Source organism: Xiphophorus maculatus, chromosome 14 (assembly GCF_002775205.1).
Source record: "Xiphophorus maculatus strain JP 163 A chromosome 14, X_maculatus-5.0-male, whole genome shotgun sequence".
NCBI lineage: Eukaryota > Metazoa > Chordata > Actinopteri > Cyprinodontiformes > Poeciliidae > Xiphophorus > Xiphophorus maculatus.
Genome location: NC_036456.1, coordinates 6350218 through 6373450, shown reverse-complemented (window position 1 = coordinate 6373450; position 23233 = coordinate 6350218). Strand labels below are relative to the sequence as shown.

At 38.9% G+C, this 23233-nt stretch overlaps 1 protein-coding gene across 1 annotated transcript; it reads left to right on the top strand.

Annotated features, from left to right (window-relative positions):
• Nucleotides 1-4688: 4688 nt before the first annotated feature.
• LOC106699931 lies at nucleotides 4689-21715 on the top strand. Its single transcript, XM_023346664.1, has 14 exons — nucleotides 4689-4930; nucleotides 6163-6278; nucleotides 6910-7347; nucleotides 7483-7719; nucleotides 7809-8027; nucleotides 8522-8579; nucleotides 9070-10145; nucleotides 13943-14237; nucleotides 15457-15572; nucleotides 16854-17978; nucleotides 18115-18351; nucleotides 18441-18659; nucleotides 19269-19344; nucleotides 19519-21715. The coding sequence occupies exons 1-14, from the start codon at nucleotides 4753-4755 to the stop codon at nucleotides 20610-20612; spliced, it is 5484 nt and encodes a 1827-aa protein (XP_023202432.1). The 5' UTR covers nucleotides 4689-4752; the 3' UTR covers nucleotides 20613-21715.
• Nucleotides 21716-23233: the final 1518 nt, after the last annotated feature.

Sequence of the window (23233 nt, the reverse complement as noted above, 5' to 3'; positions counted from 1 at the left end):
CTACAGACACAGAGCATTGAGAAAAATAGGGATGCAGTTGTCTGCTGCCTCATTAACTACCTTGGTGAAAGACAAGAAGATCTTTTCCATGACTGCCAGGTATGTCATTGATAACAGATGATTGATTAACTCAAGGGATCCTCTCCTCTTTTGATCACTCCCCTCTGCTCTCCTTTAGATAAGTTGAAATGTATTGAAACAGCATATTCAATAAAATTAAAAATGTGTATCTTTTTTGTTTCTTTCTTTTTAACATGTAGGAATGTGAGGACTACACAGACAAAATAATGAAGGTGATCGTGATGCACAACATCATGGCTGAGGAGGATCCATCAGATTGTGATTGAGGGAAACCAAGTGATGGACGGATGTGGAAGCCGAACATCTGTACTGCTGATGGGACTGATATATGCCCTCAACCATGACTATCCAAAGCAGCTCAAGAACACATTTGAAGCTTTTCAAAAACTTTTTTTGGAACTTGATGGGGCAAAACTACTGAAGAAGATCCACAGCCTCAAAAACAAGCTCATGCAATAGACATACATTTCCCCTCTTATTCCAAGAGGATCTTTTGTCTGGACAGAGAGTTTTAATGGAGTATAGTTTTATATTTTTGTTCTCTTCCCTCCTCTGCTCCACACACAGACACAGAAATATCTGTACAGATGGATACATAAGTATGTTGCAACCTCTCTCAGTTTTTTTGTTGTGTATAAATACACCTGCAGATTTCAGATTTGCTCAGTCACTGTTGTGTGAGGCCGAAGAAACACAAGTAAGAGTTTAGATACAAGAAAATCTTCATGTGATTGGACATCTCTTGCACCTCTGCTCTGATCACCTCACTTCTCCTTTTCTCTGATCTACTCCTTTCTTATCGAGCAGTCTGGATGTTCTAAAGCAGGGATATGTTTTATTGTCCAACATTACTGAAACAACAGTTGAAGTTGTTGGGTTATAATGCAGGTTCATTATTTGAAATGTGTGACACTGTTGTGCTGCAGTTTATTCTGTGTTTTTGTTTTTGATGACTTTATGGATTAAAAACATTGAGAAGGTGTACGAGCTGAATGTCTTTTTTGGGGGTACATCTTACCTTCTCTGAATAAGTAATGGTTATTAACTGATTTTAATTAACTTTGATTTGTAATTATCAGGTATTACCTACTAGCAAACAAGACATAGTTTTACCTAATTTAACTGAGTAAGTAGCTGTTGAATATATACATAAATATGAGGTAAAGTTTACCCAATTTCTTTAAGTATTTCATATATTTTTTGTTCAGTTACTTTATACTCAATATATGGAATTGAATTTACCCCAAAAGAGTCAATGCAAATTGTTACCTCAGATTTATTAGGTAAATTCTATAGATGAGTTTTTTCAGTGCAGGATTCAAACCATAGAAGATTCAAACTTGCTGCGTAGACACTGCAACCACTGTGCAGCCCAGAATACAACATACTGCTCAGAATTAATATTCAGGCAAAAGCAGAACTGAAAAGTTTCTTGTTGCTGTTTTGTTTGCAAAGCAAGGTGACATAAAGTGTCGTAAAGTTTCTCTTCAGAGCTGTTACTAAGGTTCCGCTTATTTGCCTTATCGACAGATGGGCCACAAGCTTGTAAAGTTAATAAAACAGGATTTGCCTTGCAAGCTGCAGCTCATGTGACTGTCACGTTGTTGACAATAAATATAGGAACTGTGGAGCGGAACAGTACAGCAGCATCAGAATCCTGAAAATAGCTGATTAGTCAGAAGCTATAGAGAAGCTACACCACAGGTGTCAAACTCCAGGCCTCGAGGGCCGCAGCCACTAAGGTACAAGACACTGGAATGAAATGACTTAATGACCTCCTCCTTGTGTAGATCAGTTCTCCAGAGCCTTAATGACCTAATTATTCTATTCAGGTGTGGTGCAGCAGAGGCACATCTAAAAGTTGCAGGACTGCGGCCCTTGAGGACTGGAGTTTGGCTCCCCTGAGCTACACAATGCTGCGTTTTGTAAAACATGAAATACAGATTAGGCTAAATGTGGGACATTACCTAATATACAAACGTCTGTTGCCATTTCAACAGGTGCTATACAGGGAGCCTACAACACATTTCACAGTATAAACTTCAAAATACTACTGAATAAATCAATATTCTGTGCAGCTGGGCACAGAGTTCACAGCCATGGAGAGCGTTACCATGGTTCTGCCATGTGTAGTGTTGTCTTAATGGCTGAAGAGCAAAAAAGCAACTTACAAGACATAGAAAGTCTAGAGAGAATCAATCTTTCTGAATATGTATATATATATATATATATATATATATATATATATTTACATGCAGTTAGGCAATATTATTCCTTGTTTGATACGTATTACATACAAAAATGTATCCACTTCATTGTAAAATAATATTTCCCAGCCAGCTAAAGCAGTGTGCGAACACTAGACACGGTGGAGTACTTCAGTGGGTTATGTATGTATATAATACAGCTACACCTCATCTCCCACAGCATGTGTCTGCAAATCAGGTTATTGTACAGATCAACGCGCTGGTGCATTAAAACAATATGCTTGCAATATGCACGTCATGCTTCCTTCTGCTGAAAGGGTTCATGGAGATACTGGTTTCATTTTCCAGCAGCTCACTGCCAAAAGATGTGAAATGCTGGCTTGATGACCTTGGTGTTACTGTGCTCTAAAGGGCAGCAAGCTGGCCTGGCTTGATTGTCAAGAGGAAGGTGAGTCAGAAAACCCATTATGCAAATTACCTAAAGGATATCAAAACAACCTGGGTTTTCAATTCACTGCCATGGCACGCCACATGACTGCAATAATTCATGTGAAAGGGGTCCTGACCAACTAGAGTGTATAGACATGAATATAGTTTTCAGAAGCCTGACATTTCTCTTTGAAGTATTTTACTCATCTTGTGTAATACTGTTGTTAGAAATGTCTGGATGTGCCAAAACTTTCTCCAGCTGAACAGAAACAAAACTGAAGTTATTGCCTTTGGACCTGAAGAGGAACGATCTAGAGTCAATGCACAGCTTCAGTTATTACAAGTAAAAACCAGCCATCAGGCCTGATAACCTGGGAATAGTGATGGACTCTGACCTGAACCTTCAGAGCCACATAAAGACAGTTACAAAGTCGGCCTTCTATCACCTGTAGGACATCTCCAGGTGATTAGAGGACTAATGTCTCAGCGAGATCTAAAGAAACTCATCCATGCGTTTATCTTTTGTCGCATTGATTACTGCAACAGTGCATTTACAGGTTTGTCTAAAAAAATCTATCAGGCAGCTGCAGCTGATCCAGAACGCTGCTGCTAACATCCTCACTAAAACCAGGAAGGTAGAGCAGATCACACCAGCCCCTACACTGGTTCTCTGTAGCTCAGAGAATACACTTTAAAATATTGTTTAGTTTATAAATCACTGAACGGTTAAAGGCAGGCATTAAAAATCTGCTGGCGTTGTACCAAGCCTCCAGACCTCTCAGGTCTTCTGGTTCTGGTTCTGCTGTGCATTTGCAGAACCAGAACCAAACATGGAGAAGCAGCTTTCAGAAATCTGGAACAAACTTCCTGAAAAATGCAAGACAGCCAAAACACCGAGTGTGTTTAAATCAAGACTAAACACTCATCTGTTTATTGGTGAGTTTTAATCATCATAAGTGAAACACTGACCAATATGTTGATGTGTAATGACAGCACATGGCAAAATGTGTTTACTGTGTCGTGTTTTTATAATGTTAAGCACTTTGAGCTGCCTTGTTGCTGAAAAATAAAATAATAAACTTGATTAATTTATTACGCTCTTAGTTGAGCAAACAAACATTTTTACAGAAATCAGTTAAAAAGTGGCACGCCACAATCTTCAATGCAATACCAGTATTGCTTATAGGCTTACTGTATATGTTGCCTTGTGTCGGGATCTGTCCCTTATCTGTGTTTATTTTGAGTTTCTGTCTCTCTGAGTCTCCGTGTTGTCCTGTCTCCCCTTGATTGTTTCCAGGTGTTTCTTGTCTCTTTGATTACCCTTTGTGTATTTAACCCCACCTGTGTTCTTTGTTCCTTGTCGGGTCCTCCTCGTGTTTGCCTAGTCTGCCAGTGTCACCAGTTGTGAGCATTTGCCCTGCGCTCCTTTTGTGCTACCTGGTCTTTTGGACTTTGTATGTTTTTGGATTTTTGGACTACTTTTGTTATTAAACCATCTTATTCATCTTACCCTGGGTCTGCTGCCTCTGCCTCACCACCTAAATCATGACACCTTGTTTGTTTTGTAGATTTTGAAACATGTTTAAATGTTTCAAAATCATTTGAAATGAACCCATTTTTTTCCTTTTTTTTTTGGTATTCGGGCTCATTTTAGGAGAGAACTGGAAGAGAACATGTTAAGTCTGCGATCTTTCATATTTCAGACTTCCATATCCATGACCACGACTGTAGGAACAACTGTGTTTTTGACTTTCACTTGAATCCAGAGGTTTGACTGAACCATTTAGATCATAAACTAAGAAATTTTGGAAAGTGTTTTATCAGAAATGTTTCTGCGACATTAAGGGTTAACGCACCCTTCATTTCTTATTTAGAAAAAAGAAAAGCAAACAGGTGGATTGATGTGACAGCTGCGACTCCTCTCTGCCTCAGTTATCTCCATTGTGGCCACTAGGGGGCGGAGCTCCGGAGTACATTTGACACATCTCGTCGTCTCATTAGGGAGCGCGTACTGTTTTGTCAGGGAACCATAACTATGGCGGACAATTACCAGTACCCCGTTTATTTCGAGTGTCACAGTCTTCTTTCGGAGAAGGACAACAAGAAAACTGAGATGTTTTTCCGCGTTCACAGGCTGTCCGGCGGAGGAGACTGCGGTCCACTAACCAGAGTGGCTGATAACTTCTACAGCATCGCGTTCAAAAGTCAGGAAGGTACAGAAACACAAGACTTTCTTTTGCTGTTTGTGTTGCGACGTTGCCTTAAGAAGCAAGGGAGACCTGATACATGTCCTTCAACACGTACGCACGCGGCTATGTTGTCGTGCACGTTGTGTTTGTTGTTATTAATGTTATTAATATTGTCGTCCCGTTTTGGAAACGGGAAATTAAAAAAAATGAAACTTAACTCAAGCTGCCAAAGGCCAGAAAGAGCCGCTGAAAAACTGACAAGAGTGTCAAAGAGCAACGCACTGTAAAAAATGATCAGTTACACTAGTATGAAGCTTAGTAAAATCTGTTTTGTTTTTTTTTTACATAACGAAAACTACTGCGTAACATGACTGATTCAGAATGACACTGAAATATAAGTAGGAATTTAATTTATGAAGCCGGAGCAAATATTAAAATATTCTGAGTCTTGTATTACTATATTATGTTGCTCAGAAGGACATTTTTGGAAATGTTCATTGCACTTCCACACAGGTGAACGAAATTTAGCAATGGTAACCAAAATGTTGTTTATACAGGTGTCACCGCTAAGGCGGTACAGTAGATTATTAGAAATAAAGGCACATTCTAATGTCCTAAAATGCTCAGTAGTTTAAAGTATTGTACAACATTATGGTTATTTCAGTTCATACAACCAGCAAAATTATGTTCTGTAACTAAAAGATGACAAAACCAAAGTGAGTTGTCAAGCAGTGTACTGTAATATAGCCTGGGAATCACTAAGCCAATGTAACTCAAGAGTGGAGGTAATGACTTTAAAACTAAAGTCATTAGTTTTAAAGGGATAGTTCAAGATTTTTTTTGTAGGTATGCTCTGGGTAAAGGTAGTAGATTGTAAAATCTGCTCTATTAGTATAGACGACTCTTAGTTTGCATAGATAAAGATTAGTTGTTGCTGGAGGTGGAGTCTGGTCCTCATGTGACCAATTACTTGGTCAGATAATGTGACCAACTAATTGGTCCTCATGTGACTCAAAGGGTCTGAAACTACATTATATTTCAACCATGAATCAATCTTGGTCTCTGGAGTTTCACATGAAACTCAGCACTGCTTCCCTATTTGCATTGGATGGTTATTTCCATATAAAACTTCCGTGATTATTTTCACAGAAGTCTGAGCTCGCCCTGTAGGTCCACAATGATACCATTTTATTACACACGCACACAAATATATAATTTTGTATGCATGCATGAATTTATGATGCTTTGTGCTGTAGATCAACAGGAAGTGTTGAGGAGATCTAAGCATGTCGTTGAGCTCACTGAGGGTCGTCTGGTGTTGAGTGTCAGGGGCGACCTGTCACATGACTCCACCGCTGCAGCGCCAGCAGAGGTCAGCACAACGTTTCCTTCTGGGTTTCTAATTCAACAAAACAATCATGTAACAGGGCCTTCAGGGATGTTTTATAATCTGCTAAATGTCTGATCCACATGTAAATTCTTTGTTTTTCTTTCAGGAGGTGTAAAAAAGTAAATAAATAACACTGCAATTTTGAAAAATATAGTTGGTTAGACAGATGTTTGATATGCATTAAATAAGTGGTATTTTGCATTAGATAGACAGACAGACAGACAGAGTACTAAATAAATAAGTCTGCCTTGCCTACAGCTTAGCCTGAAAAGATGACCCAAGAAAGTAATCTTTAACATTTACCGTGGAATTCCCATAAACTAATAATTACCAACTTATCGACTGATTGTATGAAAGCCTGGGTGTTGGTCTTGTGTTAGGAGTTTGCTGTATTTCAGTTGTTTGGCGATAGAAAAGTAAAATTGGAAGAAGAATGACCAAGAAAGCTGTTAATGTTCAAAGGAAAGACTTCTAGGATGCTAAAATGTTATTCCAGTTTTAAATATAACTAGAAAATCTAGTTATATGTCTGCTATGATTTTTACATGGGACCCTTCCTATATATGTTTACTTTGTAAATTCTGTTTTTGTTTTGCTGTTATGCTTTCAACAGACCCAGCAGTCCATTCCTGACCTCACTGATGCAGTGGTTGAAACTAGTGACTGGAAAGGAGAGGAAGACCAACTGGGTGATGGTACGCCAGTCCATTTTGATGAAAATCCACATGAGGGTGAAGCTCAACACTACAGAGGAGAAGACAGCAGATCAAGGATCTCAGGTGTGGGAGGTACTTTGGTGAACGCAGAGTCGTTGGATGTAGAGGAGGAGCCACGTTTCGATGAGAGCTCTATAAAGGTGGTGAGGGCCATGCAAAAACCATCTGACAGGCGGCTTCTGGGGCAAAGTGCCGCCTACGGTACAGGAAGCGAAGATTCACTTGGAAGGGAGTTTGATTCTGCTGGACAAAACGTAGCCAGAGGAGCCACAGCCGCAGCTCCCAAAGGTCCTGTCCAGGTTGAGGTTGTTCAGGGGACCATTGAAAGCCAGCAGGTGAGAATTAATGTTAAAACGTTTCTTGTCTCTAAAGTGGATTGATTATTGCAGTGTTATGGCACTGTTAATATGCTGCTATTTTACCTGTCAACATAAGCAAGTTGATAACCTTTGGTTTTGAACTGTTTGTAGACAGATGCAGTGGTATCTCCAATGGTCTTCAACGATCCTCTGTCTACTCGTGTTGGAAACATTCTCAGTGAAGCAATTGGTCGAGATGTGACTCAAAGGGTTAAACAGAAGTCAGAAGATAAAATGGGGCCTGGTGACGTCATACTAGAGGAAAATTTGACTGGAGTTCCTTTTGGTGCCGTGTTCTTCCTCAGCCTTGTTCAGTGGGATGCAGAAGACGATGGAATCGCGGTTCAGGTGAGATAACTGAGCATTTTCACCACAATTAGTCTGTCTGGATCAGTTAAAAATAATGTTCAGCTTGTTTCTAATACTTGTTTTTACAGGTTCTCCGACTGGGCATCAACCAAATTCTGACTTCCTGTGAGAGCAAAGGGTTCGGCTCTGTAGCCCTACCTGCACTTGGGACTGGCATTGCTCTGTGTTTTCCAGTCACTCTGGTAGCCAGGGTTTTACTGGAGGAGATCTCTAAATTTGAACAGGAGAGAACCACCAGCGCACCAGTTCGAGTTCTCCTTGTTCTACCAGATCCAGAGGATGTAGAGGTAAAGTACAATAAACATGTTCTTTCCTTGAGTGATTCACAACAAAGGGGTTTTTTAACTTTAAAAAAATAAAATATTAGCTAATACATAGTTATATTTTAGCAGTTCTACAGTGGAAAACTTCCTATCTACAGTTCAATATTTGTGGATTCAACTATTCACGTTTATAAAATATATATATTTTATTTATTTATTTTTTTGCCGATCATATCGAAGATAATGCTCGTCTTCTTGTCTGATCTCACAATTGCTTTGGTGTAAGAACGGTCAATCATTTCTGTAGACAGTCTTTCTTAAGAACTGAGGTGGTTCTTGCTGAACAAAGGTGGGGCAAATTATTTTGCAACCTTTGAAATAAAAGTTGGTTGTCATTTGATTTAGTTGTGTGTAAATGAAAATGACATTAATTTTGGCAATATGGTGTAAATCTGCATTGCACAGGGGGATCCCATAATTTGTTACTTGTCCTAAATTTGAATATCTTGTCTCTACAGATATTCAAGTGTGTACAAGAAGATATGAAGTACAACAGATTTACTGAACATGATCATGGTGGGTAGACAATATGGGAACAATAAGATTTAAATAAATTTGGTAACACTTTATTTGAAGAGGTGTGCATAAGGCTCTGTCATAAACTGTGCAAAGTTGACTCTTTTAATTGACGTTTAATGTAAGTTTTAATGCAACGTTGCATAAAAATGTAATTATTTACCAAATAATGCTAAGTTGACTCATTTAATGCACTTTCAATGTGACATGTTATGTAAATTTGCATTAAAAGTGTCATTATTTACCAACAGACACTTTGTGACAACAGTCACAGACATTCATGAAGACCACCTTCATGTTCATAACAGGGTCTTGTCAGTCTTATGAAAACCCCTTCAAATAAGTTACCATAAAATCTGTTTTTAGTCAGGATTATTGCGGTGAAGATTATCAAATAAACATTAGAAAGCAAGAAAAAAACTGACAGTACTAAAAAAAAGGTTTAAAATTATATTATGTATTAACATCATCAATCTCAACATTTCTCCAGACTCCAGTCCAACGAGGATCGTTCTGCTGGGGAAAACTGGAGCTGGGAAAAGCCACCTGGCTAACACCATTCTGGGGGAGGAAGTTTTTACTATATGCCATTCTCCTAACTCAGGCACACAAACATGTCAATCAGAGACCAGAACAGTCAGTGGGAGGTGCCTCCATTTGATCGATACGCCTGGTTTCTTCGACACCGACAAGTCGAAAGAAGAGTTGAATCCGGAGATAATGCGTTGCCTCACGGAGTGCGCACCTGGACCGCACATCTTTCTCATTTTACTTAGAGTTGGCAGATTCACAAAGCAAGAGCAGCAGGTTATCAAAGAAATATGCGATCGTTTCTCAGAGGATGCTCTGAAATATGCTGTAATCGTGTTCACTCACGGTGAGCAGCTCCACGAAGGGATGAAAATCGAAGAGTTTGTCAGTCAGAATGAGGATCTGAGTAATCTGGTGAAGAAGTGTGAAGGTCGGTGCCATGTGTTTGATAATAAACACTGGAACGGAAACAGGCAAGATGATTACAGGAACAACCAGGTCCAGTTAGAGGCATTCCTTCAGACAGTAGACAAGATGATGGTGGAAAAAAACGGATCCTACTACACCAATGCCGTTCTGCGACACGTAGAAGAAAGGATCCAGAAGCAAGAGCAGCAGATTAGAGATCTGGCAGTGTACTTACCCCCACAGGAGATCAGGAAGCAGGCTAAAACTTTTGTGTCTAATGAATTTCTGATCAAGTTAGCGGGTACTGCCACCGGTGCTTTGTTGGGGGCATTTTTTGGAGTGGCAGCATTATTGGAAGTTGTAATGAAAGTTGTAAACAATCCCACTGAAGTGATGAAACGCGTGAAAAATCTAACAACGATGGCACCTGCAGTGGCTGCAGCGGGAAGTGAGGTGGCAGTCGTGGCTGGTTGTGCCGTGGCAGGTGTTGCTGTAGTAGGTGCAACTACTTTAGGGGGAATTCAAGGTGGTGCTATTGGATGTGAAGCATCTAAGGAGGCGAAAACACCGATGGAGGCAATTGAGAAGAGTTCTGAGGCTGTTATGAAGGAGATGCTGCCACAAAATTAATATTGTGGAAACGTATCAATCTCCTAACGACTGCATTGGCAGTGATTAGGAAATTTAAGGATAATTCTTTTTTTGCATCACACTTACCGTAAAAGTACAATATTTTGTGTAATCAGCCACAGCATTTCGAGTGTCTTTTTAACCTTGGATGCCACAGCATCAGCAAGCAGCTGACAGGTGCATATTGCTAACATATACAGGCTGGATTGTCAAAGGAATGTTTTATGTGAGCTTCATAGCGTCTCGTGGAACCATGAGAGATAAAGCGATATTTTTAGAACCAACACTATTCAAATGCTGCAGATAATTTTTTGTCAAAAATACTTTACTTGTTTCTATGTAAAAAATTCTATTTTAAACTGCAAGATTTGAGTACAAGGGGCCCCTAGTTCTTCTTTTTTCTTTACTTATCTTTTTAAAGTCCTGCTTTTGTAAAGGCACTTTATTTAGTCATGCAGGCAGTTCATAGTGCTACTTGTTTTAGACAGACTTTGTCATTCTGCTGCACATTCACAGCACACATGTTGAGCTAAATTTTATTGCAAGGCTCCCAACAGATAAAAACAACAACAACAAAAACAAGTTAAAAAAGAAGACAGCATAAGTATTTATCATAATAATAAAAAGACCAGCAGGAGTTTGGCAGTCTTGTGGCATTAAGCTGTTAAGCAACGCTGTTCTGCGTTTGAAGTTGCTGTACATTTTGTCGGACGATAGGATGGAGGATAAACCGCGGTGAGGGAGGATACTTTACACGTTTGAAAGATTTTACTTTTCTTGAAGACTTAAAGTATTTTGTATTTTTTGTCTTTGTAAAAATTAAACTTTGTCGATTCCCTACCTCCACTTTCCTAGTGAGTGCTTCAAGCTTTTGTTTTTATTTTTCCAACGAGACTGACTTCAAAAATTAAGCATCTGTCGAGAAATTCACAAAGCAGGAGAAAGACGTCATCAGAGAAATATGCAAATACTTCAGGGCGCCACGCCGGACTCAAGTGTAAAAAGTGAGAAAGAGGAGAAAGACTGAGAGTGAAGGAAAGGCAGAAACAGATTCATTTTGTTTATTTGGACGCGTTAAATATTAACAGTAATATAAAATATGCTGATTTTATCTCTTGAGAGAATCATATACGCTCTCAGCAATAATAATAAGAATAATCTGCCAAATCATGGGAAAGTATATGTTGCAATAATATTTACTTTTTATTTGATTCTGTTTACCTAACGAGGTCTACTGATAAACTGTTGTAGACATACTTAGCCTCCAGGGGGAGCTAAAGCGCATGAAAGGAAGAGCAAAAGAGGAAGAGCAAAGCTTCTGAGCTGCTTTGTTGTTAAGTGTTTATGGGCTGCAGATATAAAACCATGCTAGAGAAAATAATTTGTTCTGTGTGAATTTTGAGAAGCCAAACTAATCAAAGGGGAATTTTTTTTAAAAATACAACTGAATATTTAGTCACACTTTCGGACATTTAAATAGAAATATGAAACATTTTGCAGCTTCTCTTTTGAAATGATTATTGAAGCACTGATATTATTTCTCATGTGTGGAATTTCTCAATTTTGCACTGATTTACGGAAGAGTTTTTTTAAATTATTTGTTTGACACAAACCTTAAAATGTGTTTAACAATTTTACAAAATTATTTCCCTTTATATTTGACACGTTTTCTTCATGTTGTTTTATCTTCCACAATAATATATGAACCTTAAACTGAGGTTACTTGCTGTACAACCTTTTTATAAAATAAGAACTGAAAACCAAGTTTTTAATCATAAGACGGAAATAACAAAGGAATGTCTACATCCCAGACAGAAACTTTATTGAACTCACGAGAACTGTCTATTTTGTATTTAAAAATGAATAAATAAAAAGGAGTTTTTTTCATTTGAGCTTTTTTGTGGCATATATTATATATATATATATTTTCAGAAAACGTAAATATAAAGGCTGTATACTGTACATAATACAGCTTAAAAATCAGTCATGTTTTATTTGAGCCTCCTGTGTCTCAGTAGTGTTTAAAATTCATCAAGTTAACACGATTTGCAGGGGAAAGCCAAAGTTTACAGAATAAACAGCGCCGCCTAGAGTCTACATATATAATCGTTGCAGAAGTAGGTGCATTTTTACAGAATTAAAGCCTTTTATTCAGAATGTGCATTATTAAAAAAACTGTGTCAATGCATGCAGCTTGGCAATATTATTGCTTGTTTGATATTTTGTCTGTTGTAACTTTATTATCGAAGAAAAAAATAATTACTCTCCCTAATTTGTGATGATGAAATTATGTGCATTTATTTATTTATTTATTTATTTATTTATTTATTTATTTATTTATTTATTTATTTATTTATTTATTTATGTATTTATTACACTATGACTAGGATTTTTAAAACATACAGAAGTTGATCCACTTTATTGTAAAAAAACCTAATATTTCCCAGCCTGCTAAAGCAATGTGCGAACACTAGACATGGAGTACTTCAGTGGGTTATGAATATAATAATACCTCACGTCCCACAGCGCGCGCGTCCGTAATTCAGATTATTCAATCAAGTATCAATCAATCAATTTAGTTGTATGGCACAATTCAGCAACGAGACAATTCAAAGTGACTTGCATCATAAAAAGACATTCACACACAAAGTGAAAAGTTACAGGACACACAGTTACACATCAAAATGTTGATTAAATCCTACAGATCAATGTGCGGCTCGTTAAAACCGCACATGCGCTGTGGGGTTTTCCATAACTGCGCTTGTCCAATTATACAATTATGTCGAGTTAAGAAAAAAAAAGAAAGAAAGAACGCTATATAAGATGCTTTTTGATTGGTCATTCCTGCCACAAACGTCACCATTATTTCCGAGCAGGTGAGAATGCTGACTCAGTGACCATGGTGTTACTGTGCTCTACAGGGCAGCAAACTGGCCTGACCTGATTGTCAAGAGGAAAGTGAGTCGGCAAACCCAACTGGATTAACCTAAAGGTTGCCATGAAAACAACCCAAGTTGTTTTCATAGCAATAATTCATTTGAAAGGAGCACGAACCAAGAATAGAGTACGTAGAAATGAAATATCCTTTTTTGTTGATCTTCTGTAGCATTTGCATTTTCTGAGACACTGAATTATGGGTTTTCACTACATGTAAGCAATTATTGTTTAAATTACAATACAAAGAGGCTTGGAATATTTCACTTTGTGTAGTTAATCTGTACTTGTTTTTCTAAACTAAGTGAATTTTAAATTTTTTCTTTAGGTTTTCAACATCCCAGGGTTAGGTTTTTCCCTTTTTACAGTTAGTCTAGTAGTTCCCAAATTTGACCAGCTTTTAACCCACAAATAATGTAAGCGGTTCATCAGGACCCCCAACTGAGCAAACAAGCATTTCTACAGAAATCTGTTAAAAAGTGGTGAAATCGCACCATAATTTGCATTGACAGCCAATATGTGGCTTTTGTTTTCAAGGACTGTTTTGTATCTTTTACAACATATTTCTAAAATACACATTTCATTGTCGTTTTTTTTTAGTATTTGGGTTCATTTTAGAAGAGGACCTGAAGAATCCAGACTTCTGCATCCATGACCTCATGTGGGATCTTAACCCCAACTTTTAGGAACAACTCTTTTTAACTTTCACTTGGTGCTTTCAGTGCTTTTACTGAACCGTTAAGATATAAATGCAATATATTTTGATGGTGGAAATAACCTAATATTATTTGACTGTTGGATTAAGGCTTAGGAAAAAAAATGGATTGACATGTGATAGCTGTGATGCCTCCATTCCTCAGTTGTCTCCATGGTTGACACTAGGGGGCGCAGCTCCGGAGTATATATTGAAAACGCCTCGTCGTGTCTCGGAGAAATGCGAACTGTTATGTCTGACGTTCGGGCGTGAAGCGATAACTATGGGGGACAGTTACCAGCACCCCGTTTATTTCCGGTGCCGGACGCTTCTTGTGGAAAAGAACAGAAGGAAAACTGAGACCTACTTCCGTGTTCACAGACGGTCCGGCGGGGGAGACTGCGGTCCATTGACAACAGTGGCTGACAACGTCTACAGCATCGCGTTCAGAAATCAGGAAGGTACAGAAAGACGAGATTATAGTTTGCATTTTGTTTGTGTTGCGACGTAGACAGGTTGCTTTAAGAAGCCCGAGTGACCTGCGTTTTTAAAATGTCCTTCAAAACACGCACGACCATTAAAAGTCCTAAAACTATTATTATTACTGTTAATATTATTATTACTGTTAATATTATTGTTGTTTTTTTATTATTATTAACGCTGTTATTAATAATTATGATGTTATAGCCGATTGCCTGTATGAACATCAATATTGACAAATTGAAACGGAAAATTTCTCTGGAAAGTGAAACTTAACTCAAGCTGCCAAAGGCAAAGAGCAGCTGAAACACTGACAGCGTGGCAAAGAGCAATGCACTGTAAAAGGTGATTAAAAACGCAGTTATGCTGTTATGATGCTTAGTAAAATCAGTTGTTGGTCTTTAAAGCCACTGCATAACCTGACTTGACGTAAAACTAGAGATTAGAGCTGAAATAAAGCCAGGAGTTCATCTGGTTCTGGGGCAAATATTAAAATATGCCGTCTGAATCGTATTGGCATGTTAGTCAGTACACTTTTGAAAATGTTCAGTGCACTTACTAAATAACAGGCAGAAATTTAGCAATAGTCAGCATAATTTGGCTTAGGTTACCACCAAAGCGGGCTTTACATAACACAGTGATGGTTTGAAATAAATGTATACGGATTAAAATGTCCTAAAATGCTTTGCAGTTTGAAATATTGTACAACATTTATTAATAGTTCACTTCTAAGCTTTTTAATAACTACCAGAAGATAAAGTAAAATCAGTTAGTGTGTTGTCAAGTGGTGTACTGTCATAAAGCTGGGGATTCAAGCACAGATGTAATCTCGGTTTCGCTTTCCAGTCATTGGGGTCAAAGGGATAGTTCAGGAATTTTTGTAGGTGGAGCTCTGGGTAAAGATACTAGGCTGTAAAATCTGCCACATGGAGGTTAACAGCTCCTTGTTTGCATAAATAAAGATTAGTTGTTGCTAGAGGTGGAGTCTGGTTACAATCTTAGTCTCCAGATTTTCACATGAAACTCAGTACTGGTGTCTTATTCTCATTGGATGGTTATTTCCATAAAACTCTCTTGATTATGTGAACAGATGTTTGAGCCGGTCCAAGATTGACAATAAAAGCCAAATTCACATATATTGCACTATGTATATATACATATATATTCATATGCTAACCTCTGTTATGCTTTGTGCTGTAGATCAACAGGAAGTGTTGAGGAGATCTAAGCATGTCGTTGAGCTCACTGACGGTCGCCTGGTGTTGAGTGTCAGGGGCGACCTGTCACATGACTCCACCGCTGCAGCGCCAGCAGAGGTCAGCACAACGTTTCCTTCTGGGTTTCTAATTCGACAAAACAAACATGTAACAGGGCCTTCAGATGTTTTATAATCTTCTGATCCACATCTCAATTCTTCATGTTTTTTCTTTCAGATAGTGTTGAAAAATAACAGCGATTTTGAAAGATATAAGACTGTCTATGTCTATATGAGCACTTTTTTCATATAGCATAGTATTTTGCATTAGTACAGTGATGTCTGAAGAGTTAACACTCCTGAACTTTGAGCATGACAGATGGCTAAGCTAAGGCAAGGCAGGTTTATTTCTTTAGTGCAATTCAGGAAGAAGTTCTCTTTACAGAAAAACATCAAAGAAAAAAAAAACGTAGGCAAAATGCTGATTTAAATTCAAAACAAATACCATGTGATCATGACAACCTGAAAAAGTGATCTTTGACATTTACTGCAGAAGAATCCTAAACTAATAAACTTTTGTTTATCTCTAGTCTCACTGATTGCCGTGTCTACACAGGTCTGCCTAAAAATAAAAAATAAAATAAAAAATCACACACCTGCTGCTGATCAGAACCCTGCTGCTCACATTCTCACTAAAACCAGGAAGACGGGGCACATCACCCCAGTTCTGAAGTCTTTAGATAAGCAAATAAACTTTAAAATACTGTTAATTTGTAAATCACTGAACGGCTTAGCACCACAAAACATTAAAGAACTGCTGTTGCTCTATCAACCTTTGTTAGGTTCTGGTTCTGGTTCTGCTCTGCATCCCCAGAACCGAAACCAAACATGGAGAAGCAGGTTTCAGCATCTATGTGCCACAAATATGGAACAAACTTCCAGAAAACTGCAAAAAAGCTGAAACACTGAGCTCCTTTAAATGAAGACTAAACCCTACATGTTTAGAGCTGCTTGTGAACCATAATAAATGGAACATTGACCAACATATTTGATGTGTTGTCAAGATGTAAAGCACTTTGAAATGCCTTGTTGCTGAAATGCACTGTACAAATAAACTTGATTGATTGATCGTTAATAATTACCAACCTGTTGAGTAATGCTGTAAAAGCCTGTATTAGTGGTTTGCTGTATGTCGATAGAAAAGTGATATGTAAAGGAGAAGGTAAAAGGAAGCTGTTAAAGAAAAGATTTCTCGGATACATGGGATGCTAGACCTCTGTTGTAGTTTTAAATATAACTACTCTCATTGAAAGCAAAGTCAGAAAATGAGGAACCAGCTAAGATTTTAACATGTTGCCTTTATATATGTTTGTAAAATCTGTTATTGTTGTGCTTTTACCAGAACCAGCAGCCCATTCCTGAGATAACTGCCCCACTGAGTGGTAAAGGAGTTGAAGAACAAGCAGAAGAACACAAGCGTCCTGCGCTGAAGGACTCCCCTGATGCTGAGGAACTGCTCGCCTCTGGTTTTTACTCTGCTGAGCATTACCAAAAGGAGGAAGAGACTTTAGTGAGAAGATTATCTCAAACTGACGCTGTGGGTGAACTTAGTTACTGGAAAGGAGAGGAAGACCAACAGCGTGGTGGTACTCCAGACCACTCTCACAAAGATCTGCATGAGGCTGCAGCACAGCACTACAAAGATGAAGTCAGCACAGCGAGGACAGCAGTTGTGGCAGGTACTCTGGTGAAAACAGAGATGTCAGATATAGAGGATAAGCCATGTTTAGTTGAGAGTTTGGGAACTTTGCATTTGGCTGAAAAAACTGCAGTAGCCACTTACAACCTTACTGATGATCTTCAGTTGATGGTGTATCAGGGAGACATCACCACGTTTGGGGCTGATGCCCTGGTGAGCTCTTCCAATGAGGATCTGAATCATTGTGAAGGCATTGCTGCTGCTCTGACTCGGGCTGGTGGTCCTGACGTACAGCTTGAGATTGATTCTTTAAGGAAACGTAAAGGACAAATCCCTACGGGTGAAGTTGTAGCGACCATTGGGGGTAATTTACCTTGCAGAAGACTGCTGCATGCTGTTGGACCTGTGGCTGGAAAAGCAGCTGGTAAGGAGAGGGTGTTACTGGAAAGAACTGTTCGGCATGCTCTGAGTGTGGCGGAATTGATGAAATTTAAGTCCATCGCCATGCCGTGTATTGGCTCAGGAGTGTTTGGCATTCCCGTCGCAGTTTGCTCTGACGCCATTGTGTGTGCTGTCAAGGATTTCTGTAGTGAGGGTGGAAAGAGTCTTAAGACAATTTCACTGATAGATGACAGAGGAGAGGTGGTGAGGGCCATGCTAGAAGCATGTGATAGGCATCTTCTGGAGCAAAGTGCTGCCCACCCTACAGAACACAAAGATTCACTTGAAAGGGAGTTTGAGTCTGATGGACGAAATGTAGCCACAGCTGCAGCTCCCAAAGGTCCTGTCCAGGTTGAGATTGTTCAGGGGACCATTGAAAGCCAGCAGGTGAGAATTCCTTCACTTTAAGCTTATTTTCTCTAAAGTGGATTGATTATTGCAGTGTTATGGCACTGTTGATATGCTGCTATTTTACCTGTCAACATAAGCAAGTTGATAACCTTTGGTTTTGAACTGTTTGTAGACAGATGCAGTGGTATCTCCCATGGTCTTCAACGATCCTCTGTCTACTCGTGTTGGAAACATTCTCAGTAAAGCAATTGGTCGTCATGTGACTCAAAGGGTTAAACAGAAGTCAAAAGATAAAATGGGGCCTGGTGACGTCATACTAGAGGAAAATTTGACTGGAGTTCCTTTTGGTGTCGTGTTCTTCCTCAACCTTGTTCAGTGGGATGCAGAAGACGATGGAATCGCGGTTCAGGTGAGATAACTGAGCATTTTCACCACAATTAGTCTGTCTGGATCAGTTAAAAATAATGTTCAGCTTGTTTCTAATACTTGTTTTTACAGGTTCTCCGACTGGGCATCAACCAAATTCTGACTTCCTGTGAGAGCAAAGGGTTCGGCTCTGTAGCCCTACCTGCACTTGGGACTGGCATTGCTCTGTGTTTTCCAGTCACTCTGGTAGCCAGGGTTTTACTGGAGGAGATCTCTAAATTTGAACAGGAGAGAACCACCAGCGCACCAGTTCGAGTTCTCCTTGTTCTACCAGATCCAGAGGATGTAGAGGTAAAGTACAATAAACATGTTCTTTCCTTGAGTGATTCACAACAAAGGGGTTTTTTAACTGTTAAAAAGTGGACATATTAAGCTAAACTATATAGAGTAATATTTTAGCAATTTTATGTTTCTTGACAGCCACATTCTTTGAGTCCTAACCACAGTGAAACCCCAACTATCTGCAGTTCAGTATTTGCGGATTCACCTATTCACAGATTTCTTTTTTTTTGTGGAACATAACTCCAAATTATTGATAGAAATCCTGCCTGTAGATTTTTTGGTTTATTCGGACAGCATATCTGAAATGCTGCTCACCTTCCTGTCCAACATCAGTGTCTGATCTAACAAATTCATTGGTGTAAAAATAGTAAAAAGAAATTCCCATAAATGCACATCTAAACATTATAGACAGTCCTCCTGAAATAACCAATGTGTTGTTTTTGTCTGAAAAAGGTGTGGCAACAGTTTTAGCAACCTTTGTAATAAAGATATGATGTCATTAGATTTGGGTGTGTGTAAATGCAATTGACCCCATTAGTTTTGACAATTTAGTGTATATCTGTATTGAAGTGGTGGATCCTTGGACTTGTATTAAACTTGAATGTATTTCCTCTACAGGTCTTCAAATCTGTCCAAGAAGATATAAAGTACAACAGATGTACTGAAAATGATCTGGAGCGTGATCGACATCAGGGTCAGTATAGACAATAGGAAACCTGTAAGATTGAAATGAAATTGTGCCATTGTTATCTCCCTTCTGTGAAAATATGATAAAATAATTTATTAAAAAAACCAATGGAAAACGTAATAGTACTAAAATTTACCAAATTTAATTCCGCATTCATTTTTTCAATCTGAATCTTTCCAGACTCCAGTCCAACGAGGATCGTTCTGCTGGGGAAAACTGGAGCTGGGAAAAGCCACCTGGCTAACACCATTCTGGGGGAGGAAGTTTTTACTATATGCCATTCTCCTAACTCAGGCACACAAACATGTCAATCAGAGACCAGAACAGTCAGTGGGAGGTGCCTCCATTTGATCGACACGCCTGGTTTCTTCGACACCGACAAGTCGAAAGAAGAGTTGAATCCGGAGATAATGCGTTGCCTCACGGAGTGCGCACCTGGACCGCACATCTTTCTCATTTTACTTAGAGTTGGCAGATTCACAAAGCAAGAGCAGCAGGTTATCAAAGAAATATGCAATAGTTTCTCAGAGGATGCTCTGAAATATGCTGTAATCGTGTTCACTCACGGCGAGCAGCTCCAAGAAGGGAAGAAAATCGAAGAGTTTGTCAGTCAGAATGAGGATCTGAGTAATCTGGTGAAGAAGTGCGAAGGTCGGTGCCATGTGTTTGATAATAAACACTGGAACGGAAACAGGCAAGATGATTACAGGAACAACCAGGTCCAGTTAGAGGCATTCCTTCAGACAGTAGACAAGATGATGGTGGAAAAAAACGGATCCTACTACACCAATGCCGTTCTGCGACACGTAGAAGAAAGGATCCAGAAGCAAGAGCAGCAGATTAGAGATCTGGCAGTGTACTTACCCCCACAGGAGATCAGGAAGCAGGCTAAAACTTTTGTGTCTAATGAATTTCTGATCAAGTTAGCGGGTACTGCCACCAGTGCTTTGTTGGGGGCATTTTTTGGAGTGGCAGCATTATTGGAAGTTGTAATGAAAGTTGTGAAAAATCCCACTGAAGTGATGAAACGCGTGAAAAATCTAACAACGATGGCACCTGCAGTGGCTGCAGCGGGAAGTGAGGTGGCAGTCGTGGCCACCGGAGTGGTGGCAGGCGTCGCCACAGTAACTGCAGCTGTCGCAGGAGGAGCACGAGGCGTTGCTATTGGTCAGGAAGCATCTAAGGAAGCGAAAACTCCGATGGAGGCAATTGAGAAGAGTTATGAGGCTGTTATGAAGGCAAGAAGTACATTTAGGATTCTTCCACAAAATTAAAGGTGCGTTCCCACCAGCTCTTGTTTAATCCGACTGTAGTTTATTTATCTAGAGCAAGTTTATCCAAAGTCAGTCCTCGGGGGCCGACATCCTGCTTCTCTCCCTGGTGTTAGTAACAACCTTCTCAGCAGGTCAGTGTTCTCCTAAGGCCTCTAACGAGCCATCATTTGATCCAGATGTGTTAAACCAGGAAGAGAACTAAAACATGCAGGATGCCGGCCCTCTAGGACCGACTTTGGACACCCCTGATCCAGAGAGTCTGGTCTGTTTGGGGAGGTGTGAATGCACAACTGAACTCTGAGGGCCAAAAAAACTCAGAGTTTGAAAACAACCTCTAAGGTGTGAAAACAACCTAACATTTGGTATTGGCAATCGTAAAGCTTGAAGTTTTGAGTAATGTTTTTATTCTTTGCATTTATCTTAAACATTCAGGGTTTTTTGTGCTATTTCTTGCTCTGTTGAGGCGTTTTGAGTGACTTCTAACCATGGAAATTACAGCATCAATGTGTAGCTGGCAGGTCTGCAGAAATGATCATGTTAGATCCAGAACAGCAAAGGAATGTTTCATATGAGCTACATAGCATCTCGTAGAACCAGAGCTGATAAGAGATAATATCTTTAGTACAAACACTTGGTTTGTGCTGCTGCATTTAACAAACTGCCTTTTATAGGAATGTATACTCTTAGCCTGTATTGGCGAGGTTTCAGCACTAGAGGGCATCCTCAGTTTTTTTTACTTTTTTAAAAATTCCTGCTTTTGTAATGGTACTTTATAAATCCTACAACCGCTTTTTCTAAATACTCTTCATTCTACTTGTTGATGCACTTTTGGTGATAGTATTCCTTGTTTTAACTGGACATTCTTTTAAAGACGGACAGGGTTTATTGTCACTGTTACCTTGTTTGAAGATTTGCATGTTATTTAATTTCTTTGTAAAAATGACACTTGGTGTGAGTTCTCGCCTAATTTATTAGTGGGTCATTCAATCTGTTGACTTGGTGTTTTGCACATTTATTCTATGTTTGTTGACTTTACGAAATAACCTACAGTACATACTGTACCTTTTAATGTATTTGAATAAAGTTTCTAAAAAATAAAAGCATACCATGCGCCTGCTTCACTGTTTAACTACAATTAATCTTGAAGGTACTTTTTGTCTGATAATGTCTTTTAAGCTTATTTACTTCTTCAGAAGTGTGGTGTTACTTTTCTGAAAAGGAGAGATTAATATTTCTTTTACTTAAATTGAACGTGAGCAGGCTTTCTAAAACTTCAACGTAATTGGTGGAAATAAATATCACGACAGCTGCATATTGTTGCCTTCCTACAATAATGAGTCAAGTCAAAAGGGATTTTGAGTGATGTTATGTAACTCATATCACTCTCATCAGTTGTACAACAGCTAACTCTAATCACCTGTAGCTTTCCATTGTTTGTTTCAAGTTGAAGTCCGAGAAACATTTTTTTTCTATAGATTTCTTTACACTGATTAGACCAGTGTCACGCAACCTTTTCGAAAACAGTCTCCACATATTTTAAAAGTATTATCATGGAAATGACACATTCATATTTCTTAATCCTCCCGGGATGGAGGGTAGTGTTTAGGGTCAGTAGCTTTGGATCAAAGGTTGACGACGCATAATAGACAATATCATTGATGATACAATAATTCACGTGTCACGTTCGACATTTTCTGGACATTTCCCAAAAATAAAAAAGTGCAATAACAAAGCTTATTAAAAGTTTAGTACTCTTCTGTCACACAATGACTATTTCAAAAAATAGTATCTGGACACTTTTTTTCAGAGGCTACGTGTCCAAGAGCACGTTTGAACACGTGCTTCTGAATACGTGTTCCAACACAGTTTTAATGTACTATGAATCGCCACCCGCAGAAGCCCGGCCATTTTGGCAACACTAATTTTGTTTCTGCGGTCCTGCGGAGGAGACTGCAGTTCATTCACTGACAAAAGTGGCTGCTGACGTTCAAAGCATAGTCTTCAAAAATCGGAAAGGTACAGTAAGATACGGCTTCACTGCTTGTTCTTGTTTGTGTCGTTGTTACATAGACAATTTGTGTAAGAAGCTTGAGTGACGTAAGGGGCCTACAGTTTCGTTTTAAAACATGCACGACTGGAAAAGAAAGAAAAGTACTAGAAGAAACTATTATTGTGCATACTGCTGTTAGTGTAGACGTGTGGTCCGTGTGTAAGGGAATTTTGAAATTTCTCTGGATAGTGAAACTGAACTCTACTGGCCAAATACGACAAAGAGCAGCTGACAAGCTCACAGGATGGTAAACGAAGAGCAATTCAACGCGAAATATCATCCAAAAATACCAGCTGCAGTTCCTGATTGTGCTGCTAGAACAAAAGCCACTGCATAACAGAACTAGAGAATGATGCAGAAGTTGGTGTAAACATCATAGTTTTAGTACCAAGAGTGGATAAAGATTGGTGTGTGATCAGTTATTAAGCTGGGACAAATGTTAAAATATACTTTATTATCTGTCTGAGTGATATTGGTGTATTACTCAGAAGTACACTTTTGGAAATGTTCAGTCCACTTCTGCTGTAAGTCTAAAATGTAGCAATTATAGTGAGTATAGTTTGGTTTACAC